Consider the following 27,588-nt stretch of genomic DNA (forward strand, 5'->3'; position numbering starts at 1 on the left):
GCACTCAGGTATGTGACTTAAAAGAGAAGTGCAGATCAAGGCCGTGTCTTCGAGGATCTTTCGTTTCGAGAAAATGAAACTATTTTTAAATGTGGTGCTCATGACTGGTGCGGTAACCACTACACAAACAGCATTCTCCTGGGGTTTTTATGCTAAGATAAGCCTCAGCAGGGAAGGCAGTTGCTACTGGGGGAAATAGCCTTTAATTGTGTTTTTCACAACCGATGCCTCTTTTTTGCTGTTGTAAAGAGCCGTTGAACACGGGAACAATAGCCTGGTGACAGCAACAGAAAGTTATTTTGTACTTTCAAGGTTGTTTGCACAAGTGGTGAGATACAAGTGAGAAGACCGGGCCTCAAGCCAGGTCTTTCTTCCTGGGAGTTACCGTGAGCGCCGGGAGGCTGCGCGCTCTGTCTGGAAACGCCCAGCGACGCCCGCGCCCAGAAACCGGTCGCGGTGACGCAGCGAGAGCCCGGGAGGAGGCGCGGGAACGCGCGCCGGGAGTAGAGTGCCGGAAGAGGAAAGCTCTCGCTGGGGCCGGGAGTGCGGCGAGGCTTACGCCGGCGGCTACGGAGCTGGCAGGTGCGAGGCGTCTGCACCTGGCGGGCGATGGCGCCCGGTGCGGGCGCCCCGGGGTAGCTCGGGCGAGGCCGTGGGTCCCCGGCGCACAAGCCCGCACTCCTCCCTGGCCTCGGCGAGGGCCCTGCCTGGCCGAGGCAGCAATGGGGCTCCTGCAGCTGCTGGTCCTAGCGGTGCTAGCATCGGAACGCCGGGTGGCTGGTGCAGCCGAGGTCTTCGCGAACTTCAGCGAGGGTAATGTCGGAGCGCCTGGCTTCTGCAACCCAAAGTTGCTTTTGCATTTCTTGCAAGGTCAAAATCCGCCCGGGGTCTGTCAACCTAGCAGGGAGATGGTACTGGGGGCGTTGGTGCACTCCGAATGGTGAGTTCAGAACCGGTACTCATGGACCAGAGTTTTTTCCTGCAATGGAAACACCCATGGCTAAGCAGGCCTTATTGTCAGCCTTCTCATTTAGGTGGAGGAAATGGGAAGAGAGAAATAATTCTCTCTTTTTTTTTTAACACAGTATTATTTCCCTTAGGGAGCAGCCATGTTTGTGGCTTTAATGTAACTTACTAAAGCGCCCCTTTGCTCCCCAGTGGAATGTCTCAGCTTCTGTACAGCAAGACTTGGGGTGGAACTAAGGACTTAATTACTATGGTCTCAAGCTGCATGGAACTTTTACATCCCCAAATCTAGAGGCTTTTCAAATTCGTTATGTTCTGTAGAGTTTGAGAGGAAAAATGAACCCAGAATCGGGCTTTATTTATTTTTAAAGAGGCTTTACCATCTAATGTATTATTAATGCCATCTGGAGATATGAAAACATTCCATAATCGCAATGAGAAATGAAGGACTTTCTGAATTACTGATACATAGAAATACAGATAGTGTATACCCTCAATTCTACAATTTCAGCCACAAATGAAAAATAAACACAGAAGCACAAAAGCGTGCCAGTCCAGGTATCAGAGTTATTCTCCTTACTTGAGGGCAAGAAATTTCTAATTGATTTGACCTCAAAAAAGACAAATGTACAAAAACGAACTATGTTGTCTGTTGTCTCATATCCAACAAGAAATAGATCTCTATTAGAGATCACAAAATTCTCAATCATTGCAGCTACCGACAGGAAATAACTTGTCATCCATAAATGAACTGTAAAGAATAAGAGTTTAATAGAGACTAAAACTAAAATGAGAAAAACAAGAATCAACAAAGTTCTATTGCCACTTCAAATTCACCTGTGGGAGCCAAGAAGAATCATGCCTTGGCTCCCTGTGAGTACACCATTTTTGATGATATCAGGTGACTCTTGCTCATCTCAGTGAGAACTCAGAATGGGATATTAGAATGTAGGTCTTGTGCTTGGTGAATGGGTTTTGGCAACAGCCCGAGATCAGGAGTTCGAAACTAGCCTGACCAATATGGTGAAACCCCATCTTTACTAAAAATACAAAAAATTAGCTGGGCATGGTGCTGGGTGCCTGTTACCCCAGCTACTAGGGAGGCTGAGGCAGGAGAATTGCTTGAACCCAGGAGGCAGAGGTTGCAGTGAGCCAAGATTGCGCCACTGCACTCCAGCCTGGGTGCAACAGAGCAAGACTCTGTCTAAAAAAAAAAAAAAAAAGAAATGTAAAGCCACTAGTTATGCCAGGCAGATCATCATGTGCTTTTCCATGAAGTTAAGCACATTCTGTTTTGTTTTGAGGTTAATGGACTAGTTGCAGTTCTGAAACATATTTTCTGAATAATGTGATTGTACTCCTATGCGCTTATCTTTGAAAAGCTCCCGTGCAAACTGAATCGTAGGATCTTTGTATAGGACTGAGGCCAAAGCTGAAAAGGGCAATTTTTTTTTTGACAGAAAAGCCTTGCTTATAATAGGGCACTAATGTTCACTGCATATAGTGTGTGCCAGGTGCTTTCCATGTGCAGTGTTATTTAATCTCCAGAACCCTGTGATATAATGATCTTCCTCACTTGTCAGAGGAACACATGAACAGCTACTAGGGTCACAAATAGGACTTGAACAGAGGCGTGTCCCCCTGCAAATTTCATGGTATAGTCCTTCCACTTCAGTGAAGCTGCCTTTCAATAAGAATATCTTACATAGCAAGGTGTTTAGTACTTAATCCTTCTGTGCATCCTCATTCCTCAAAATAGTCTTATGATGGAGGTAGAAGAGATGCTATCTCCATTTTAACAGGTGAAGAATTTGAGATATTAGAGTTTGTAGTTGATCTAGGCTATTCCCTGAGTCAGAAGAGCAGGGATCCAGATCTTTTTCTTTCTAGTTTGGTGCTTTAGTATTTAATACCTACAAATTTTTATACAAAAGTTAAATTTTAATATGAATAAGTTGAGAAATTTTTTTTTTCAGACACTGGTTTTAGCCTCTTTGCTATGATTATAGCACTGATATTCCTCAATGTTGTTCTTTTTGCCTTGCATTAGTATTGTCATTCTGTGCAGGAGAAGGACAATGTGGGGACTTAACTGCTAAGTGATAATAGAAGCATATATTTTCCGTATCTGTCAGATACAAATCAATATGGAAAGGTAGAAGGATGTAGTTCAGGATTTGTATAATCCTCCTAGAAAATGGCTGGATTGCTGTTTGATGATTCTGATAACCACACAAACTGAAGAAACTGAGCAACTGCTGTAATTTAGGAGGATTTACCCATCTTTAGCAGGATGAGCTAATTTGCATAACTTGGGTAGTAACTTGAATGCTAAATAAATCTTGGAGGGTGGCAGATGGAGTTCCTAGAATGTTTGAGGAGGGTGCTTTTGTGACCAATAGGCACATGAGATGGATCATACTTTTAAGCAGTTTTTCCTTCTCTTGGAGTCCCAGTTTACTGCTGCTCTTAATTCATTGAGCACAGCATCATTTGGGCCTTGCAGTCTTTGTGCTATTGATGGTGCTTTACACAAGATAGCAGGCCATTTGTGGTTAGTTGCAAGTGCTGTCTTTCTCTTTTCTTTCTTTTTTTTTTTATAAAGGAAGAAAGAGAAAGAGAAAGGGGGAGAGAGAACAGGAGTCTTGCTCTATTGCCCAGGCTGGAATGGAATCTAAAAATAGGTATTGAAAACCTCTTTTCTGCTGATAATTGTGCTTAACAGCGGAGACAGGAATGAATAAGGGAAGAAAATAACAAACAGCCAACCAATATTTCATTTAAGTCTGTGAAATGCTATGCAAATGCTGAAAAGTGATTTACTTCCAATTATGTGGTCACTTTCAAAATAGGTGTAATGCGATACTGAGAAAAATGTATGTTCTGTGGACCTGGAATGAAGAATTTTATAAATATTCACTGAGTTTACTTGTTTCAGTTCTGAGTTCAAATCATAGATGTCCTTGTTAATTTTCTGTCTCGTTGATCTGTCGAATATTAACAATGTGGTGTCAAAGTCTCCTGCTATTATTGTGCGGGAGTCCAAGTCTCTTTATAAGTCATTGAGAACTTATGTATCTGGGTGTTCCTATATTGGGTGCGTATATATTTATGATCATTAACTCCTGTTGTTGCATTGATCCTTTTACCATTATGTAATGTCCTTCCTTGCTTCTTTTAGTCTTTGTTACTATTAAAGTCTATTTTGTCAGACACGAAAATTACAACTCCTGTTTTGTTTTGTTTTTTTTTTCTCTCCATTTGATTGGTAAGTCTTCCACCAACCCTTTGTTTTGAGTCTTTGTGTGTCCTTGCTTATGAGATGGATCTAGCTACAGTGTACTGATGGGGTTTGACTTTTTATTCAATTTGCCAGTCTGTGTCTTTGATTGGGGCATTTAGTCCGTTTAAATTTAAGATTAACATTGATATTTGTGAGTTTAATATTGTCATTTAATGCTAGCTGGCTATTTTGCCCATTAGTTGATACAGATTCTTCATTATGGAGATACTCTTTACCTTTTGGTAAGTTTTTGGGATGACTGTTACTGGTTGTTCTTTCTGTGTATAGTGCTTCTTTCAGAAGCTCTTTTAAAGCAGGCCTGGTGGTGATGAAATCTCTGAGTGCTTGCTTGTTCATGAAAAGTTTTATATTTCCTTCATTTATGAAACTTAATTTGGCTGAATATGAGATTCTGGGTTGAAAGTTCTTTTCTTTGAGGATATTGAATACTGACCCCCACTCTCTTCTAGTTTGTAGGGTTTCAGCTGAGAGATCTGCTGGGTCTGATAGGCTTCCCTTTATGGGTAACCTGACCTTTCTCTCTAGCTGCCCTTAGAATTTTCTCCTTTATTTCAGCCCTGGTGAATCTTAACAATTATGTGTCTTGGGGTTGCTCTACTTGAGGAATATCTTTGTGGTGTTCTCTGTATTACCTGGATTTGAGTATTGTCCTGCCTTACTAGGTTAAGAAAGTTTTCCTGAATAATATCCTGAAGAATATTTTCCAGCTTGGATTCATTCTCTTCATGACATTCAGGTATACCTATCAAACGTAGATTAGGCCTTTTCACATAGTCCCATATTTCTTGTAGACTTTGCTCATTCCTTTTTATTCTTTCTTCTCTAATCTTGTCTTCTCGTTTCATTTCATTAAGTTGGTCTTCGACCTCTGATATCCTTTCTTCTGCTTGATGAATTGGACTATTAAAACCTTTGCATACTTCGTGGGGTTCTCCTATTGTATTCTTCAGTTCCATTAATTCACTTATATTCCTCTCTAGATAGTCTGTTCTCCTCAAACCATTTTTCAAGGTTCTTAGTTTCTTTACATTGGGCTAGAACATGTCCTTGTAACTCATAGAAGTTTCTTATTATCCACCTTCTGAAGCCTAATTCTGTTAATGGAACACACTCGTTTTACATCAGGCCTTGTTCCCTTGTTAAAGGAACAGTGATACCCTGTAGAGAGAGAGGCATTCTGATTTTGGGTATTCTCAGCCTTTTTACGCTGGTTTCTTCCTGTCATTGTAAATTTATCCACCTGTCGTTTTTGTAATTACCGAGTTTCAAATTAGGTCTCTGAGTGGACATCCAATTTGTTGATTCCCAGCACTGGAATCTGAGCAACCCACTGTGGTGGCTAAAACAGCAGCATTAAGATTCGTGGTACTTCTCTGCCTGGGAATGTCTGGTCTAGCTTCCTTCTTGAGTCCCTTTTTCAATCAGCTGAGTAGGCGACTCTGCATTCCTGGGGCTCCAAACGCAGACCAAAGGGGACCCAGTCCCGTTTACTCTGTACCAAGAACTGCCGCTCCAAGGCACCGGCAGAACTGCCATGCCAGCCACAAGAGTCGCGCTGGCGACCTGTGGGGCTCCTCCGCTGGGAATCTCCTGGTCCATGCGCAACAAAAATTTGTCTGAAAGTGTGGCGTCCTCTCATTCTTTGCGATTTCACTGGGAGGTACGATCCTGAGCTGCTAGTAATCAGCCATCTTGAATCTCTCTCAGTGCTGTCTTTCTCTAAAAAGTATATGAAGATAATATGTTCATTTTTGTGTTTCCTTTCAACTTTTAAGGCTATTGAACATTTTTAAGAAGGTAACAATGAGAAATTGGGAGGGGCAGTTGACTTCTGACCAACTCAACTATCTGAACCATTTTTGTTTTTAATCTGAAGAGAATTAGGAAGACTAGGCTGTTATAGATTTCTTTTAGAATTTGGTTGTTGTGTTAAAACACAAACAATAGAAGTAAATTTTAGTAAAATAGTAAAAAGTATGAGTTGGAAATTTTTATGGTTGCCAGATTAGGATCTGATTGGGAAAGAAAAAGGAAAAGATTAGGATTGAGCGGCCCTTTTAAGTGGAACTATTGGAAAGAAAAAGTGATTCTGGGTAAGAGTGGAAGATGAGTATGAAAAATCGTTTCAAGTCCCTTCTATAGGTGAGATGGCAAAAAACAAAAAATCTTTTTAAAGGAAAGTTAGTGTAAGTGCCCCAACTTGATGTTAGCCATTTGCTTTGTTGTATCTTTTGATGTGCTGTCTTTTTTCCTCCTACTCTCCAAGTCATAAGATCTAATTATGCCTCATAAAATGCTTCTAATAAATCCTTTTCCAGATGCCTTTAGAAGTGAAGTTAAATTCCTGTTAACTGCTTCAGGATTCTTTTGGGTGTGTATCTTCTTTTGCAAAATCTCTTTTTATGAACAGAAATTAAATGAGTTTCTACCAGACTGAGCTGTTTAAGTTGTCTTGACTTTCAGTACCTTTTGTTGTCACTTTATGGAAGTCTTTCTCAACATAATGCTTATGATGTTCCTGGAACTTCTGTGAATGCCCTGTACCTGTTAGTCCCTTTCTAACTGCTAATTAATTTGTAGAGCTGCTCTGAGTGCCTGATTCTCTTTCTTTTCTTTCAATAAGGAGATGAACCTCTGAAGCACAGGAAGTCTAATCGAAGATCATAAATGATACTTTATTGTATAGCCTTGGGCGGTTTAAAAAATTGTTTCTCATTTGTTTGATACTTTCAGCAGCCAACTCATAGCAGCACAGTTACCTCAATTTTACTTTGAGGGAACTGAGGCCCAGAGGAAATAAATTACTTGCCTGAGGTCACATAGTTCAACCAACATTTAACAAACATTTACTGTATGCCAATTAGGTGACTATACTGTGTTAGATGTTGGAACATAAAAGATGACAAAATCCTGCACAGCCAGGAATCAAACCACAACTAATTCGGTTGAAGCAGTCTTCTGAAAAAATTGTGCAATGGCTGTTGGATTGCCAAGGTTACAGTGCCAAATTATTTTCACACAGAAGTTAGGTTAAAGATAACTAAGATTGGGAAAAAATACATTTATCCTTTGCTTGTCCATCGAACATTACCTTAGGAGTTCTCAAACCTGGCTAAACATTAGAATTACAGGAGAACTTTTTATAAAAGGCATATTGGTAAAGAGACAGCTAGAAATAGAAATTTAAAAGAAAAAGCAGGCCAGGTGTGACCTTTGGGACATTAAATTCCTGTTAACTTTGGGAGCACTTTGGGAGGCTAAGGTGGGCAGATCTCGAGGTCAAGAGATTGAGACCATCCTGGCCAAAATGGTGAAACCTTGTCTCTACTAAAAATACAAAAATTAGCTGAATGTGGTGGCACGTGCCTGTAGTCCCGGCAACTCAGGAGGCTGAGGCAGGAGAATTATTTGCACCCGGGAAGCAGAGGTGGCAGTGAGCCAAGATCACACCACTGCACTCCAGTGCAAGACTCCATCTAAAAAAAAAAAAAAAGGCAGGGCTGGGTGCTGTGGTTCAGTCTGTAATCTTAGCACTTTAGAAGATTAAGTGGGGGTGGTTCAGTCTGTAATCCCAGCACTTTAGAAGATTGAGTGGAGGAGGATCTCCTGAGGCCAGGAGTTTGAGACCATTCTGGTCAACAGAGTAAGACCCCATATCTATAAAAAGTTAAGAAATACAATTAAGAGAAAAAGTAAGTTTACAATAGCCTCAAGAAATACTACCTATTCCGGATGATTATCATGGGATATGTAAAGATGTCTATAGAGAAAATGATATAATACATCCCAACATTCTTGAGCTAAATTGAGAAACTAAAGAAATAGAGGAATATCTCAAATTCATAGCTTAAAAAATTCTAAAGATAAAGATATTTAAAGATATAATTTCTCCCTAAATTAGTCCATATATTCAGGGCCATCCCAGTCAAAATCCCAGCAGCCTTTTTTTGTGTGTGTATTTTAACAGGCTGATTTCTAAAGCTTATATGGAAATGAAAAGGATCAGAAATAGTCAAGACAGCTTTGAGAAGGAAGAACAAATCTGGAGCCGGAGTTAAGAGAGTCGTAATATTTGCGTTAGGATCGGTGTCTGTAGCTAGACAAATAAGCCAGTAGAATGTAATTGAGGATCCAGAAGCAAACACTTAGGTTCACTTGACTTATGTGAAAGGTGGAACTGCAAAGCAGTAGGGAGAGGGTGGTATTTTTAAATTATTTTATTTGTATAAATTTATGGAACACAAGTGTAGTTTTGTTACTTGGATGTATCGTGTACTGGTGAAGTCAGGGCTTTTAGTGTATCCGTCATTGGAATTATGTACATTGTACTCATTAAGTAATTTCTCTTCCTTGGCCCCTCCCAACATCCTCAGTCTTCAATGCATATCAGTTCACAGTGTAGGTCCTTATATGCACATTATGTAGCTCTGATTTATAAGTAAGAACATGCGGTACCTACAGGGTGGTATTTCTAGTGAAGGTTGCTGTGAAGTAGATAAACATATGAAACAATAAACTGCCACCTCTGTCTTATACCATATATAAAAATCAACATCAGATTGCGTTTCAGCTGTAAATGTGAAAGATAGAAAAAACTTCTAGAAGTTAACATGGGAATGTATCTTCACGATCTTAGAATATATTGGCAAAGATTTCTTTAAAATGACACAAAAAAGACTAATCATAAAGGAAAAGCCTGAGAAATTGGACTGCTAAAATAAAAACTGTTAATCTAAAGGTAACTTAGCAATGATGATTTATGTGCAGAGTACTTGCTGGAGGAATTGGCTATTTTGTACTTTTTGTAAGAATTACATATTTTTTAGAAAAATATTACCATTTTAAGGGAAAGCAAAATAGTGACAGAGTATAGAGAGAATGTCCCATTTTGTCCCCCCCTCCTTTTTTTTCTAGTATGTGTTCCTATCTTAAAAACATTTAAAATGTAGAGTTTGCTGGGTGCGGTGGCTCACGCCTGTAATACTAGCACTTTGGGAGGCTGAGGTGGGTGGATCATGAGGTCAGGAGTTCAAGAGCAGCCTGGCCAACATGATGAAACCCTGTTTCTACTAAAGATACAAAAAATCAGCCAAGTGTGGTGGCGCGCGCGTTTGTAATTCCGGCTACTCAGGAGGCTGAGGCAGGAGAATTGCTTGAACCCAGGAGGTGAAGGTTACAGTGAGCAGAGATCATGCCACAGCCTTCCAGCCTGGGCTACAAGAGTGAAGGCTCTGTCTTAAAAAAAAAAAAAAATGTAGAGTTGGTTGGGCACAGTGGCTCATACCTATAATCCCAATACTTTGGGAAGTCGAGGTGGGCAGATCACAAGGTCAAGAGATCAAGACCATCCTGGCCAAAATGGTGAAACCCCATCTCTACTAAAAACATAAAAAATTAGCTGGGTGTGGTGCTGTGTGTCTGTAGTCCCAGCTGCTCGGGAAGCTGAGGCAGGAGAATCACTTGAACCCGGGAGGCGGAGGTTGCAGCGAGCTGAGATCTCGCCATTGCACTCTAGCCTGGTGACAGAGAGAGGGTGCAGTGACTCACACTTGTAATCCCAGCACTTTGGAAGGCCAAAGCAGCAGATCACTTGAGGTCAGGAGTTTGAGACTAGCCTGGCCAACATGGTGAAACTCCATCTCTACTAAAAATACAAAAATTAGCCAGGCATGGTGGCACGTGCCTGTAATCCCAGGTACTCTGGAGGCTGAGGCAGGAGAATTGCTTGAACTCAGGAGATATAGATTGCAGTGAGCCAAGATCATTGCCACTACACTCCACCTAGGAGACAGAGTGAGACTCCATCTCAAAATGAAAAAAAAAAAAAGAAAAAGAAAAAAGCCAGTTAAAATATACTTCCAGGGATACCTGCTTTTACTACTCCTCTACTCATTTTGTGAAGTCATCAGTTGTTTAATAATGTATTTCTGTTTCCGTTGTTCTGTGTTTCTGTACTGTCTTGCTAAAGTTTTGGTTCTCCAAGTATTTTTGAGCTGTGATTCATCCTCAACCTGGGTGTTAGGTTAAGGGAAGGCTAAAAAAAGTTTACCATGAAGCCTTCTCTAATTGGTGGCTTCAGTCTCTTCCAGGGCTTTTAAAGGTTCTCTGTACTGTTGTGATGGAAGGCCCATGTCATGGGAGATAGACATAAGGATTATTAAAACATGTTCTAAAATATATCAAAGGCAAGTTTAAGTGATAATCACAGAAGTCCTGGATAACCTATATGAATTTGTTTGTATTAGTTTTGGTCATGGTGTCCAACAAATAGTTCATAAGTATCTCATAAATATTTGCCAAATAGGGAAAATGAGAACAAAAGGGAAAAACTGAAGATATAGATGAGAAAAGGCAGGATAGTAAGTGAGCTGAGTGCTGTGAACAGTGAAAGGATAGAAATCTGATTAATCTGTAGGAAAACATACTGATACTGCCAAAACAGGTGGGAATTTTTAAGACTTGGAGGATGCATGATGGATGGGACTAAAGTTGAAGGGCAGTACGTGAAACATTTTTAGTGTCATTTACTGAAATTTATGTAGTTTTATGTATAATTTGCTTTTCTAATGAAATAATCATGATGGGAAGTCCTGGAAAATATAAACATGCTTTTCTTGTTTCTCTTTAAAAAGAAAACACACACAAACTTCCCACCCTTTCCAGACTTCCCTACCCAGATTCTATTGGCCACTCTTTAATATTTTAACCTCTGTTCCATCTAGAGTTTGGTTCATATACAATGTAAAATGGCTTTCTGGTTCCATAAACAGGAAATATACTATCTTCAATTGTCATTGCTACAACTAATAAAATTTCTCCAGAGTTTTAGAAATGAAATTGTAATCATAAATAATCTTTTGTTCTATTATCATTTTTTAAAAAAACATTAAGTTATGAAGGTAATATAGCATCACAGAGCTTAGGGAAAATATATAGAGGTTAACATTATTCTAGTCTTAGCACTATCTGTGTCTTCTTTTTGGCCATCCTTCCATGGGCTATTCATTCTTGATTTTTTTGGTTCTGTTTTGTTTTAAATCATCCAGTGGAGCATTTGTATTAAAAAAAAAAAAGTGTTGAAAATTGACCTTCTTTTGCCAGAGACTGACTGAAGATTTAAAAAAAAAAAAATTAATAAAAATAAAGAAAATTGACCTTCTTGGGACATGGTACATAAAAATGTGCTATTAAGTTTTTTAGTATCTGAAATGTTTTCTTTTACCATCCACTGGCTCTAATTTCCTTCTAAAATAAAACATGACAATTCCACTATGGGACTTGGGTGAATCTGATTTTCTTCTGAAATAAAACATAACAGTTCCACTATGGGACTCAGGTGAATTGTAATCTTTTTTTCATCAACTCCTTTTCATCTATATTTAATCTAAATCTTTTGTTTGTTTTTAGAATAGAATCTCCAAGACTGCTTACGTGAAGCTTGGGATCTCTTCTGCTGTTCATGCAGAGAGATACTGACTGTAGGGTGGGTGGTGAGGTAGGAATCCAGGACTACACGGGATACGAGCAACCTAATTAAAGGATTATTTGAGAGTTAGATTGGAAAAACACAGAGCTGGTGTGCAGTGGGGAGAAACACACCACAGAGAAGTGGGGTCAGAGTCAGTGAGTTGCAGACCATGGAGGCAGATGGACAGATGGGACAGGCCTGGAGGAGGTGTTGAAAAACTGTTCTTGTTGTAACCTATCTTTTTTATGGACTCTGAGCTTGATCCTTAAGCAAACTAAAAGCTCTCTTTTACAGAATGCCTGTGGTTCACAATTGTATGTGCGGTGCCTGGTGTGGACACTCAACAGACATTTTTGTCAGTATCTATGGCACCTTCCTTTGGAATCTCAGTTAGACAAATGAGGAAATAGAGGCTTAAGGGGATTTAAGTAACTTGCCTAAAATCACACAGCTGGTAAATGCTGGTATTAAATTGCAGCCACCTGTGTCTCTTCAGGCTATGCAACTTCATAATTCACAAGACAATGTGGTTCTTTAACACCAGCACATCCATGATTGTTAGTAGCCCCACAGGGTTGTCGTCCTTAAATTCAGGTACTCTCTTTGGAAGATCATTGTTATTGCTGCTACCAGAGGGGAAGTTCTGGGCTCTGGGAGCCTGTCTTTTAAAAATTGTTTGTATCTTTTGAAGCACCTCTTGCATTTTAGTTCTGAGCTCTACCATTTACTGGCTGGATGACCCTAGATGGGCTGCTTCACTTTTTAAGCTACATTGTCTTTAGCAGTGAAATAGGAGCAATAACTGTATTTACCTCAAAGAGCTTTTCTGAGGATTAAATTCCACCTTTGTTTATGAATATGATTTCTGCAAATTGATATAAGAGTACAAGTGTTATAATGAAAAGTTTATCTCGTTGTAGGTCTTATTGAATTTTCTGTGGGGAAATTTAGAATCTTCGAGCTCAATAGGCCCTTTCCAGAGGAAGCTGTTTTGCATGATATTTCAAACAATGTGACTTTTCTTATTTTCCAAATACACTCACAGTATCAGAATACAACTGTTTCCTTTTCTCCGGTAAGTACAAACAGTTATTTTAGTAAAAATCATTTCTATATTTTGGGATCTGGTATTTAGTATGAGCATTAGAGTTTGATATCTCTTTCTCTTTTATGTTTATGAACTATGTCTTAAATAAAAAAAAAATCAAGATAGGATCTTTTCAAGTTGGTGATTAAGAGTATCTCAGGCCTTTCTTGAGTGTGGCAGTTTCTGACTTAAAAAGGGGATAATAGAGAGCCGAGCTGGGGGAAAGGGGACCCTGTGCCAATGCCTCCAGCAGTGTTAAGGACTCTATTATAGATGTCATCACTAAACTTCTTAACTGCAACCTCAGCCTTAGAAAGTTTTTTAAATTCCCTGGGTTAGCTTAAGCTATGAAGGACTGCTGTTTACGTAATATTTTACAAATCTATTTATATTTAGTTTCTAGGATGCCTTAGACCTATACATGAATTTCACCTTGCATGAAGTTATACTTCTTTTTATTTGTACTAAGCCTATCTTATAATATTCTGGAATTTGGTAAACAAATCTGTCTTAATCCAATTTATATGTAATTAAAAATTATTTTATTTGTTTATTTATTTATTTATTTATTTTGAGAAGAGTTTCACTCTTGTTACTCAGGCTGGAGTGCAATGGCGTGATCTCAGCTCACTGCAATCTCCGCCTCCTGGGTTCAAGCGATTCTCCTGTCTCAGCCTCCTGAGTAGCTGGGATTACAGGTGCCTGCCACTATGCCCCCCTAATTTTTGTTACTTTTTAGGTAGAGATGGGGTTTCACCATGTTGACCAGGCTGGTCTTGAACTCCTGACCTCAGGCCATCCACCCACCTTGGCCTCCCAAAGTGCTGGGGTTACAGGCATGAGCCAATGCATTTGGCCTATTTTTATTTTTTTTAGAGATAGGATCTCCATCACCCAGGCTGGAATGCAGTCATGTGATCATGGTTCACAGTAGCCTCAAACTCCTGGTCTTAATTGATCCTGCGACTAGAGGCACATGTCACCACACTCAGCTAATTTTTAACATTTTTTTTTTTTGTAGATATAGGATTTTGCTATGTTGTCCAGGCTGGTCTTGAGTTCCTGGCCTCAAGTGGTCCTCCTGCCTGGGCATCCCAAAGTGCTGGGATTACAGGCATGAGCCACTGTGCTCCAGCCCACATATAATATTATAGGCATTGGTCACTCTATCTTTCTTACTGTTTTGTATTATTTTATTCCTGACTTTTGCCTCTACCATAGAGGTGTTGAAATTGTGTGCATATGGTTGTGCATGTGTGTGCATGAGTGTTGCAGGGGTGTGCAGTTAATAGACTAGAAATGGAAGAGTTCAACTGAGGAAAAAGAGAAAGGAGTAAATAGTATTAATTGCAAGAGATACCAATGTCAGTCATATGTTGAATTTGCCCAAGTTTGTTGCAGCTAGAGCAGAAGGTAAAGCATGTTAAATTTCATAACTTCCTTAGAAAGGAAGGAGTATGCCAGTTCCTCAGGGGAGGCCAAGTTTTTTATGGCACTGAATTCAAAAGACAACTTCCTATTCTGGCTCTTACATAGGAGGCTTAGTAAAATGGCACATAGATGAGTTCTTCCTTCTTTTTTAGCTAGCTCTATTTAAAAAATTGTTTTAATTGACAATCAGTATGATTTTCTTTCTAATTACATTATAGCAAGACAACCTTTGAAGGAAAAGAGAGAGGGTGGGGGAAATTAGCATTTATATTTGAACAGTGCCTACTATGTGCTAGGCTAGTGGTTCTTAAGCTCTTGGAGCCATAGATTACTCAAGTCTGTGGACTCAAATATAAATATATAATTTCATGGGGCCCTTCAGAAACTCAGACCCTTAGGCCCCCAGTTAGGAACCCCTGTGTTTGGTTTTCTATGTAGTTAATTCTCACTAAAGCTCAACAAAGTAGTAGTGATGCCTGTTTCTACATCTGAGGAAGCAGAGCTTGAATAGAGTTGCCAACATCACTAGTGACAAAACAGACCTGGATGGCAGCCTCTTGGGCCTTGATTTCTATGCAGAAACGGTCTTAGTTGTTCTTAATTATCATTTTATTTCTTGGACCGCCTTTAGTTCCCACTATTATATTACTTAGAAGACGATGGCCAGAACTGCACATGGCTTAGGAAGCAAGTGGCACTTCTGTTTCCTGTGCCTTTCCTGATAAAGTGTGGCACTTTTGTTTTTTTTTTGCATCCTCACAGCAGTTAGCTCTTTGAAACTGTTGACTTGATCATTTATCCATTAATATTTGAGTCATTCTTTCTTGTGCTTATCATATTGAAACTGATCTGCTACCTTTTCCTTCCCATTTCCTTAGCTTTGATAGAACCTCTTGAATCTATTACCTCTTAACTTAGCGTTTTATTATTCAAAAAGCTTTCCAAGCAGATGGGAGTGGGGGATGGTAGAGAGGAAGTATTTGAGGAAGGATTAGGAAGGGGTACAAGGAAACTTTTTGGGGTGATGCATACATTTACTATTTTGATTGTGGTAATTGTTTCACAGGAGTCTATATCAATACTTAAAAGCAGTTTATAGTATGTCAGTTATAGTACTTACATAAAAGACATTTCAAAAACTGAACTCCTTCGGGCCAGGGCTCATGTTTTTGTCTTAGTGGTCTCAGACACCAAGACAACACAGTATTTGATATAGTAAATCTTAATTCAAGTTAACTGAAACATGAGAATTTCACTGTGCATCTGCTATTCCTGATCAAAGATTATTTTTGCAGACAGAATGTTTGTGTCTTCACAACCTTCACAGTTGAAATCCTCACCCCCAATGTGTTATATTAGGAAGTGGCATCTTTGGGAAGTGATTAGGTCATGGACCCCCATTTAGAACCCTCATGAATGGGATTAGTGGTCTTATAAAAGGAACCCCAGAGATGTTTCTTGCCCTTCCTCTGCCATGTGAGGATACAACAAGAAGTTGGGAATTTTCAATCTATAAGAGGGCCCTCATCAGAACCCAACTGTGTTGGCACCTCGATCTTGAACCACCAGCTTCTAGAACTGTGAAAATAAATTTCTGTTGTTTATAAGCACCTAAACCCGTGGTACCTTGTTATAGCAGTCTTAGATAATCATATTTTTCAAGAATAGTTTTTCCATGTGTATGTGTGGGTATGTGAACATAGAAATGAAAAAAATTTCCTGGTTATTTAAGGTGGTTATTTAAGGAAGGTTTCTTTTTTTCTGTTGGTTTTGAGAAGATTTGGAATAGGACTTGTGCACTGGATCAACTCAGTAATTTATATATTTTGCTTGAGTTCCTATTCATGACGGTGCTTCTTCTTCACTCCAGACTCTCCTTCCCAATGCCTCGGAAACAGGCACTGACAGTGGACTGGTTTTCATCCTTAGACCAGAGCAGAGTACATGCACTTGGTACTTGGAGACTTCAGACACAGAGCCTGTCCAGAATATGGCTATCCTCCTCTCCTACTCAGAAAGAGGTAACCCTTCTGTCTTTTCCTCCCTTTTACTCTTTGCAATATGGGATGTGTTCATGAAACTTTAAGGAAAATTATTCTATTAAGATTGTTTGTTGCAAGTATAATTTATATAATCGGAAATATAGTAAGAAGCCAGAGAATTAGCATGATGACTGAAAGCTCAGGTAGTGACTAGGAGAACACATTTATTCACTCAAAAAACATTTAGGGAACCCTTGGAGAGGCAGTAATAATAAGGCAAGACATAGTCCTTACCAGTTTAGTTATTCTAAGCAGAAGCAGTAAACTCCATGTCATGAAGAAGAATGATTTGGACAATGGCACATTGTTGGTGTGGCAGCAGCTGGAGTGTGGAGGGCCTTGCATACAATTTGAGGTTTGTGTTTTATTTCAAGGTAGGTTCTAAGGAGGCATAGAGTTTTTAAGCAGAGGAACGGTGTGGCCCATTTCATGTCTTAGAAAGCCAACTCTAGAAGCAGTGTGGGGATGGACTGGAGAGGGCATAGCAGAGTCAGGACCCAGCACAAAGTGAGAAATGAGGATCTGAACAGAGGCTGTGAGAGGCAGGATGGAGGAGAGGAGCTGGATTTGAGATATCCAGAAGGTAGAACTGATACAACACAATGCCTGGTGGTTATGGATTATAAGAGGGAAGCATAGGTTTCCTATTTGGGCAGCAGGGAGATAGTGATACAAAATAGGTATAGGAAAAGTGTTGTTGTGTTGCTAAATATTTTGGGAGGTGGGATGGAGTAGATGGTGGCTTCAGTTTGGGAAACAATCTGAGATGCTTGTAGGACATTTGGATGGAAATGCACAGTAGGTAATTTAAATAAGGGCGTGGAGTGGGGGTGTGATTTCAGATTCTCAACTAAATAGCTGTTAAAGCTGTGGCAGTGAGTGGCAAATAATAACTGCTGAGGAATAAGCGCAAGACTGGGGAGTAGTCAGGAAGGTTGGAAGACAGCCTGGAGGTTCTGCCTTAAAAAGGGAGCAGGCCAGACTTGGTGGCTCACACCTGTAATCCTTGCACTTTGGGAGGCCGAAGTGGACAGATCACCTGAGATCGGGAGTTTGAGACTGGCCTGGCCAACGTGGCGAAACCCCTTCTCTACTAAAAATACAAAGTTAGCCATGTGTGGTGGTGGGTGCCTATAATCCCAGCTACTCAGGAGGCTGAGGCAGGAGAATTGCTTGAACCTCAGGGACGGAGGTTGCAGTGAGCTGAGATTGTACCCCTTCACTCAAGCTTGGGTGACAGAGAGAGATTCCATCTCAAAAAAAAAAAGGAAATGGTGAGTGATACTCTATAGAGAGGTCAAGATAACTGACTGAAGGTGTCCATATGCTAGAGCAAGTAGAAGTCAGTGGTGCCCCTTTATGAGAGTCACTTTAGTGGCACAACAGGGATGAAAACTAGATTACAGTGATGGAGAAGTGAATGTGAGGCGAAAAAATTTAGACTACACTTAAAGCTTGGGGTTAAAGGAAGGAGAGGGAGCACTAGTTAGGAAAGGAGGCAGAATCCAAAAGATTACTGGAGTAGACAATAGGAAATGTTATCTGCAACAAAAGGCTAATTACCTGATAAGAAACCATAGACTTAATTTAGGCTCGCATCAAGGACAGTGTACACAGAAAAATTCTGAACGGTGGCGCTTCAGCTGGCATACATACCATTTTCTCTGGTGTGGTTAAGATCCATAAATGCAGAAAAAGGAGAGTATGAAAGAAGAGCATGGAATTTGGAGGAAGATTCCAGCATGATATTGATACATATATACACACTGTGTATCTGCATTCCAAACCTGGCCAGAGTAGTCAACCAATAGCTGATCTTTTTAACTCTAGAGGAGAGTTTGGCAGACCACAGACCAAGAGCCTGGACTACAGACCAGACTATAGATCCAACTCGCTGCCTGTTTTTGTACATAAAGTTTTATTGAAACAGAGCTATGCCTCTTCCTGTATATATTGCCCTGGCTGCTTTCTTGCCACAAAGACAGGGGTGGGTAGTTACTGCAGAGACCATCAGACTGACAAAGCCTAAAATACTATCAGGCCTTTTACAGAAAATGTTTGCTGTGCCCTGCTCTAGGGACCTGAACCTTAGTTAACTTTACCCTCTTTAACCTTAGTTCATGAAATAGTATAAGACTAGAAGCTCTGTGTTTATATTTAACTTCTATTAGGGAAGTTCTTCTAAGAGTAGAGTTCTGTTTTTCTGAGTATGATTTGGATATGTAAGAATTGTTTAGTAACTTCCCTATTTCTCATCCAGATCCTATTCCTGGAGGCTGTAATTTGGAGTTTGATTTAGATATTGATCCCAACATTTACTTGGAGTATAATTTCTTTGAAACAACTATCAAGTTTGCCCCAGCAAATCTAGGCTATGCGAGGTATGTCTGTCTCCCATCTCTGAGAAATGCTTTTAAAACACACATGACCTCAGTTGTGTAGATTTGACCAGCTCTCTCAAGTCCCTAGTTCTCTGTAGTAAAATTGAATTCTCCAATTTTGGGGCGGGGGGAGGAAATTGATGTAATTTAAACTTCATTATTAATATTTGGACTGTCATTTACAGTTAATATTTTCCCCACTTCATTCTTGTGAACTCTTTTTATTTGAAGAGTCAGATGTGAGTCTGTTACAAGCTTGGAAGTACATCCTGGTTTTTATAAAGCACTTTAAATATAGATAGCACTCAGTAGCCCTGAAATATCCTTATATTTTTATAAAGATTCATTGTTTTAATTAAAGTCGTACCTCAGTTTCTGCTTTAATAGTAATGATGGCTAACATTTGAGAACACTTGAATGCTTCCTGTGCATTGTCCATGGTGCTGAGTGTCATTATGTTCTTTGTCATTTAATCCTAACAATTTTATGAAGAAAGGCTATTACTGTTATTTTATAGAAAGGTTCCCTAGAGGTTATTGAGGTTAAGCGACTTGCTAACAAATGACACAGCTGCTATATTATTATTATTATTTTTTAAATTGGAGTTGAGGTCTTTCTATGTTGCCCTGACTGGTCTTAAACTTCTTAGCTCAAGAAATCCTCCTGCCTCAGACTCCCAAAGTGCTGGGATTATAGCCATAAGCCATTGTACCCAGCTTTTTTTTTTTTTTTAATTTTTTTGTCTCCCCAAAGCTATAGTATTATTTTAGGCCTGACTGATAGAGAATCCAGTTATTGAACCACCCTTGCCGGTTGGTGTTAGTCTTAGTTTGTGGTGCTGTAACAAAGTAGCACAGACTGGGTGGCTTATAAAATTCTTTCTCACAGTTCTAGAGGGTAGAAGTCCACAATCAGGGTGCCAGCACAGTTGAGTTCCAGTGAAGGTTCTCTTCCTGGTTACAGACTGCTGGGTTCTCATTGTGTTCACACATGACAGAGAGAAGGCTAGAGGGCTCTCTGGGATCTCCTTTATAAAGGCAGTAATTCTATTCATGAGGGCTTCACCATCATGACCTAATTACCTCCTAAAGGCCCCAACTCCTAATATCATCACATTGGGAATGAGGGTCTCACCATATTAACTTTGGGGAGACACAAACATTCAATCTGTAAGTGTGTTATTTTTCTTCAGAATACCAATTATTGCCACTGCAAAAGGTGAACTCTTAAATTTTAATTATGGTTGCAAGTGTTTGAAATTAGGGCTCATGGTTCCTTTTTATAGATGAGATTGTCACCACAAGAGATTGATGTTTAATTTTGTTGGTTGACTTTAGAGGTGCAGATCCCGCATCATGTGATGCTGAGACGGACCAGGACTCCAGGTGGAGGTTGCAGTATGATGTCTATCAGTATTTTCTGCCTGAGAATGACCTCACTGAGGACATGATGCTGACACATCTGCAGAGGATGGTCACAGTGCCACAAGTAAAGGCCAATGCTCTCAAGGTAAATCTGAGTCCCATGATTTGTGTGGCTGGATTGTGATACTTTTGTAAGAGTGGAAAAGGGTAGAAGCTACCAGGATCTTACTTCTTCCCTGTTTTCTCTGTCTTTTGGGGACACTCACTTTATTCTCTTTTAATTTGTTATCATCTTGGGAGTTTTTGCTGGTGATATCTCAAAGTGATGTTGGCCTTTGAGAAGGTGCATATAAATTATGTTAAATTTTATTTTAGCCACATCTGTGTGACTTGGTAATCTGAAATGTGAATGGAAGGAGGTGGTAATTTTTTATGTACTCCCACAACTATTGAGTAAACATTTTTGACAAGTGTGAAGGTTACAGTGTTTTGAGGAAAAAATAATGAGAAACTGCTTAAGGATATACACTTTGGCATTAATATTTCAACCCAAACTCAAAGTCTCTAACTTGGAGCAAAATTCTTCTCTGAGCTTTTGAGTACCCTTGCTCCCCAGGTGTGGACCATGGACCAGTGGCACTGGCATCACTGGGGAGTTTGTGAGAATTGTAATTCTTAGGCTCCACTCTAGAAGTACTGAATCTAAATTTGCATTTTATAAGCACCCTCAGGTGATTCTGGCTGGGCAAGGTGGCTCATCCCTGTAATCCCAGTGCTTTGTGAGGCCGAGGCACATGGATCACCTGCAGTCAGGAGTTCCAGACCAGTTTGTCCAACATGGTGAAACCCTGTCTCTACTAAAAGTATAAAAATTAGCCAGGCATGTTGGTGGATGCCTATAATCTTAGCTACTCAGGAGACTGAGGCAGGAGAATTGTTGGAACCTGAGAGGTGGAGGTTGCAGTGAGCTGAGATCACAACATTGCGCTCCAGCCTGGGCAACAGGAGCAAAACTCCAACTCAAAAAGAAAAGAAAAGAAAACAAAACAAAAAAGATGAGTGATTCAGGTGATTCTTATGCATATTAAATTTTGAGATGTACTGCAGTAGATTATTTTTGTGGAGGGGAGATTTTATCTGTATTCTTGAAAAGTTCCTAACAGCGATATAATATATGATGTCATCCTTCGGTCTAATGTTTGATGGGTGGAATTTTTCTAGACAGCTTCATTGTGCTTATTCACAAAATAAGAAGCTATGTTAGTAAAGTTTATTAGTTGCTTTATTAGATATGACATTTTAATACTATTTTTATTTTTATGAAGAATATAAGAACTTGTATAATAGGCTCTTTTTAGGTTACTTTTTAACTTTTAGTTAAAAACAGTATTTTGTGCCAGAATGTGGGGAAACCCTCAAAGACTAATAAGGGTATGTCAAAGAGATTCAGGAGCCTGTTTGAGGGGGCTTGCACTTCCAAATTTGGGACAATTCAATAATCAAGAAAAAAAAGATTGTGGTTTCAGCCTTGAATAAATAAAAATGAAACCTTCCTCAGTTGCTACCACTGGAGGAAACTCTTACACCAAATTACTCTAAAAATTGATAACGGAATTTAGCTTGCCTTTTTAAAGGAGGAACTAATTCTTCCCCAGTTTGAGAGAAAGCTCTTTGCAGAGGAGTGCCATCTAATATATGTAGAAGGAATAATATAATTAGATGATTACCATTTTGTGACCCTCAATGAAATAGTTCAAGCAAGGATCAGCAGGTGAAAGGTTTTTAGGGGACAGGATGTTTCTAGAGTGTCTAAGTAGCATCCTTAGATTCATTCTCATTGCAAAAGGAGAACCACTTTTAAATGGAGTGGCCTGATAGTCCACCTATTCCAAGTGGGCAAAGCTAGTTTCACTGAAAATTGGTCAGCCTGCATTATGTGCTCATGTAATGGAGTCTGACATTATCACCATCACCTTGGAATATTCTAGCAAAAAATGTCTAACCTGAATTCAGTCCATTGGATTCCCTATTTACAGGAAATATGGGGGATAAAAGAACTAGTTAGACACCTTGAGCACAGTCTGACAAATCCAGATTGTGGAATGTTTTGTGAGAATACTGGCCTGACTTCATCTCTTCCACAGTCACTGGGTGGCTGGGAAGGAAAGGTGGGACAGACTACTCTAGATTACTGAGATTGACCATAAACGTCATGTGTGGAACTTGGCTTGATCTTAGGTAAGAAGGAGAAAAGCAGTAAAAGGCATTAGGGGCTAGGCACAGTGGCCCACACCTGTAATCTCAGCACTTTGGGAGGCCAAGCTGGGCAGAATACTTGAACTCAGGAGTTTGAGACCAGCCTGGGCAATGTAGCAAAACCATATAGCCACTAAGAAAAAACAAAAGTAGCTGGGCATGGTGCTGCATGCCTGTAGTCCCAGCTATTGAGGTAGCTGAGGTGGGAGGATCACTTGAGCCTGGGAGGCAGAGGTTTCAGTGAGTTGAGATCATGCCACTGCACTCCAGCCTGGTGACATAGTGAGATCCTGTCTCAAAAAGAAAAAAAAAGACATTAGGGAAAATCTGGGATATGTATTCGCTAATAAGAAATTATTCATTTCAGGCCAGGTGTGGTGGCTTACGCCTGTAGTCTCAGCACTTTGGGAGGCTGAGGCAGGCAGATCACCTGAGGTTGGGAGTTCCAGATCAGCCTGACCAACATGGAGAAACCCTATCTCTATTAAAAATACAAAATTAGCTGAGTGTGGTGGCGCATGCTGTAATCCCAGCTACTCAGGAGGCTGAGGCAGGAGAATCACTTGAACCCTGGAGGTGGAGGTTGCAGTAAGCTGAAGTCACGCCATTGCACTCCAACCTGGGCAATAAGAGCGAAACTCCGTCTCAAAAAATAAAAAATAAAATAAAGAAATTATTCAGTTTCGGCCGGGTGTGGTGGCTCAAGCCTGTAGTCCCAGCACTTTGGGAGGCCAAGGCGGGTGGATCACGAGGTAGACAGATCGAGACCATCCTGGTCAACATGGTGAAACCCCGTCTCTACTAAAAATACAAAAAATTGGCTGGGCATGGTGGTGCGTGCCTGTAATCCCAGCTGCTCGGGAGGCTGAGGCAGGAGAATTGCCTGAACCCAGGAGGCGGAGGTTGCGGTGAGCCGAGATCGCGTCATTGCACTTCAGCCTGGGCAACAAGAGCGAAACTCTGTCTCAAAAAAAAAAAAAAAAAGAAATTATTCAGTTTCTTAGGTGAGCTAAGGTACTGTGGTTATATAGGAGAATGTTCTTATAAAGATGGTCCCTGACTTATGACGGTTTGACTTACAATTTTTTTTTAATTGTACTTTGGGCTCTGGGGTACGTGTGCACATCCTCATCCTGCAGGATTGTTGCATAGGTACATACACCCACCCTACACACCCATCACCTACAGCAGGCATTTCTCCCAGTGTTTTTTATTTTATGATGGTGAGAAAGTAATAAGCATTCAGTAGAAACAATACTTCCAATTTTGAGTTTTTGGTTTTGGTAATTTCCTGGGCTAGCAATATACAGTATGATACTCTTGCAATGCTGAGCAGTGGCAGTGAGCCATAGCTCCCACTTGACCACTAAGAAATTACATGAGCAACTAAACACTTTATTATAACATAACCTTTGTGTTAGATGATTTTGTTCAACTGAGTCCAATGTAAGTGTTCTGAGCACATTTAAGGTAGGCTAGGCTAAAGCCATGATGGTCGGTGGGCAAGGTATATTAAAGGCATTTTTGACTTACATTGGGTTTATTCTGATGTAACCCCCCTTGTAAGTGTGTACTTAGACTTACACCTATACTGAGTACCTTGTTACTCAGAGCAGTAGGTGGTTGCATGGCATTGGCATCATCTGAGAGCTTGCTAGAAAAGCAGAACTGCTGGTACCACACTGACCTAAGAATCAGAATCTGAATTTTAACAAGACTGTCCCCCGTGATTCACAAGCACATGAAATTTGAGACACAGTGTGGTAGGATATGCACAGCAATGTGTTTAGAAGTGAAATGTCATGGTATCTGTAACTTACTTTCCGTGGGAAGAAAGTAGAGATGGGGAGAAAGGAGTGTTAGATAAGCAAATATGGTAAAATATTAACAATTGTTGATAATAGGCAGTATATAGTCTGTTGTGATATTCATTCAACTTTTCTGTCTGGTTTAAGTTTTTCATGACACCTTGGTAGTAATATTAACAGTTTGTTGAACTTGACCAGACTTTTGCCCCAAAACAAGTTTTTGAAGGCTAAGCAGTATATTTAAACAATGATAGTCTGATGTAGGAGGCCTCAGAATAATTTACTCCTGAAACCCTAATATTTACTTTTCTCAAATTGGTAGGAACATATCTATGTATTATGGTTGTATAAAGCATTTGTTTCTTCTAGTTTATAGTTTACAATGGAATTTCTGAAGTTAAGAACTACTACATAGCAAAACCTTATACAATATTTTCTTGTTTCAGAGACTGTTAGACAAAAATAAGTGGGTACTGTCTGTGAAATGTTAACAGACTGTCTACATTAGTTTGTGGCTAATGTTGAACACATCCTTTGTATAGGCATTGGGCTGTGTACTGAGGAAAGAGCAGTGCAGAAGAGAAATACAGTTCCCATCCTTGCTTATAGTCTAGCAGAGGAGAAAAAACTTTTTACTTTGTCCTAACTAGCATTTATACATTATTTATTTTACATCTTCCTTAAATGATTAAAAAAACTTTGGAAGAATTTTATGTAAGAGCTCGTTTACATTAGCATATACAAACCATGTAAGATGGCCCTTTGACCATATTAAATGGGTTGGTGTATATTTTAAACAATAATTATACTTTATAAATATACCATTTAATATTACACATAAGTGGGATTATCATAGAATAGCTTTAAAAAATTACCTAAACACTAATCATGTATTATTTTTGGCTTCAGGTGGTTACCCTAATGGCTAATGATAAGACAAGCATTTCCTTCTCCTCCCTCCCGGGACAAGGTATCATATACAATGTCATTGTTTGGGACCCATTTCTAAATACATCTGCTGCGTACGTTCCTGTTCACACATACGCTTGCAGCTTTGAGGCAGGAGAGGATAGTTGTGCTTCCCTAGGTGAGTACATGGATTTGAACTTTTACAAATTCTTCTTTGGCCTTGAATATTTATATTATTAATGTAGAATTTAAGAATATTCAAAAATGTTTTTGTTGAGTTCTCATTCATTCATTTAACACATACCTTTTGAGCCCCATACACTATTCCACTCTCTGTTCTAGACACTAGGACAGAGTAGTAAACAAAATAGCAAAAATAATTGTCCTCCTGCCGCTTATATTATAGTGAGGGAGACAAGACAGATAAGATAAATTTATAAAATATGTAATACATGAGAAAACAGTGAGTGCTAAGAAGATAAATAAAGTAGGAAAGGGAGATATCATGCACCAGTAAGAGGAAAATTTGACATAGTTAGCATGGCCAGGGTAGCCCTTGCTGTGCCACACACGTACCTGGGTGTGGCGTGTACAAGGCAGCTGGAGCAGCCAGGATGAGGGCCTGTACCTGGGAGCCTGCCTGAGGCTGTGAAGAACTGCAGTGAGGACAGGGGTGGAGGAGAACGAGGAGGGCAAGAGGTATAGAGGTGAGGTGAGAGGTGTGGGGGCAGGTAGCTCACGTGTGGCCTTGTAGGTCTTAGTATGGGGTTTAGCTTCTATTCTGAATGAAAGGGAAAGGCATTGGAAGGTTTTGAGCAAATGGTGCCATGATATAATATTTTAATGGGATCACTGGCTGCTTTTTGAGAAAAGACGGGGGCAAGAGCAGAAATGCAGATTGGTTAGGAGGCCACTGAAGTAATCCAGGGGAGAGAGGACAGTGGATTAGGTAGAGTGGGGGCAGGGAAGGTGTTGTGAGGTGTGTCTGTATATGTAGGTGTAGTTAGCAGTTTATCTTGAAATAGTTTCTCAGAAAATATGCAAAAATAGTATAAAGAATTTCTGTATAATCTTCATCCAGATTCCTTAAAGGTTGATGTATTAGGCTATTTGCTTTTCATTCTCTTTTCTCTCTTTCTTTCTATGTATGATTGACCTTTGAACAGTGTAGGGGTTGAGGGAGCTGACTCCTGTGCAGTTCAAAATCTGGATAACTTTTTTTTTAATTTTTTTCTGAGACAGGGTTTCACTCCTATTGTCCAGTCTGGAGTACAGTGGTGTGATCTCGGCTCACTGCAACCTTTGCCTCCCGGGTTCAAGCGGTTCTCCTGCCTCACCCTCCAGAGTAGCTGGGATTAATGGGCACACACCACCCTCCCCAGCTAATTTTTGTATTTTTAGTAGAGATGGGATTTCACCATGTTGGCCAGCCTGGTCTTAGACTCCTGGCCTCAAGTGATCCACCTGCTTTGGCCTCCCAAAATGCTGGGGTTATAGGCATGAGCCACCATATCCAGCCCATGTATAACTTTTGACTTCCCAAAAACTTAACTACTGTTAGCCTAATGTTGACCAGAGAAGCCTTATTGATTACATAAATACTTGATTAACACATATTTGTATATTATATTTATCATAGACTATAGTCTTAAAATGAGCTAGAGAAAAGTAAATGTTATTAAGGCAATCATAAGGAAGAGAAAATATATTTACTATTTATTAAGTGGGAAAGGATCATCATAAAGGCCTTCATCTTCATCATTTTCACGTTGAATAGTAAGAGGAGGAGGAAGGAGAGGGGTTGGTGTTCCTGTTTCAGCGGTGGCAGAAATGGGAGGGGAGTCAGGAAAAGCTGACACACTCAGTGTGATTTACTGAAAAAAAGTCTGTATGTGACTATGCGTGGTGGCTCACACCGGTAATCCCAGCACTTTGGGAAGGCAATGCTGGCAGATCACAAGGTCAGGAGTTCAAGACCAACCTGACCAACATGGGGTAACCCCGTCTCTATTAAAATTACAAAAAATTAGCTGAGTGTGGTGACGCATGCCTGTAATCCCAGCTACTTAGAAGGCTGAAAGAGGAAAATCACTTGAACCTGGGAGGCGGAGGTTGCAGTGAGCTGAGATTGTGCCACTGCACTCCAGCTTGGGCAATAGAGCAAGACTCTTGCCTCAAAAGAAAAAAAAATGTCTGTATGTAAGTGGACCCATGCAGTTCAAACCCATGTTGTTCAGGGGCCAACTGTGAATATAGATATGTACACACACACACACACACACAAACTTTTCTCTAAACCATTTGAGAGTAAGTTGCAGACATAAAGACCTTTTGGTCCTTAAATACTTCTGTGTTTATTTTCTTACATAACCATAGTAAAATTATCAAAATTGCAAAGTTAACATTGATACAGTATTTATTTAATTCATGCAAGTTACCACATTTACTAGTTGTTCCTATAATGTCCTTTATAAGCAAAAAAAATATTCTTTCACTGGGCACAGTGGTGCATGCCTGTAATCCCAGCACATTGGGAGGTCAAGGTGGGTGGATTGCTTGAGCTCTGGAGTTC

The 27,588-nt window shown here is 40.0% G+C and overlaps 1 protein-coding gene across 4 annotated transcripts in view; it reads left to right on the forward strand.

The window, feature by feature from the left end:
* Positions 1–466: 466 nt before the first annotated feature.
* TM7SF3 (transmembrane 7 superfamily member 3) overlaps positions 467–27,588 on the forward strand; it is a 44,184-nt gene continuing 17,062 nt past the window's right edge. For 2 of the 4 annotated variants that reach the window (XM_078339063.1, XM_078339064.1), the window contains exons 1-6: positions 467–940; positions 12,659–12,813; positions 16,127–16,277; positions 18,559–18,679; positions 20,017–20,188; positions 25,017–25,194. In XM_078339063.1, coding sequence (XP_078195189.1) covers positions 817–940; positions 12,659–12,813; positions 16,127–16,277; positions 18,559–18,679; positions 20,017–20,188; positions 25,017–25,194 — 901 coding nt within the window. In that variant the 5' untranslated portion in view covers positions 467–816. The remainder of the gene's footprint in view (positions 941–12,658; positions 12,814–16,126; positions 16,278–18,558; positions 18,680–20,016; positions 20,189–25,016; positions 25,195–27,588) is intronic. The other 2 variants (XM_035256003.3, XM_078339065.1) reach the window with 1 other exon arrangement.

The sequence above is a fragment of the Callithrix jacchus genome, chromosome 9 (assembly GCF_049354715.1).
Source record: "Callithrix jacchus isolate 240 chromosome 9, calJac240_pri, whole genome shotgun sequence".
Classification (NCBI taxonomy): domain Eukaryota; kingdom Metazoa; phylum Chordata; class Mammalia; order Primates; family Cebidae; genus Callithrix; species Callithrix jacchus.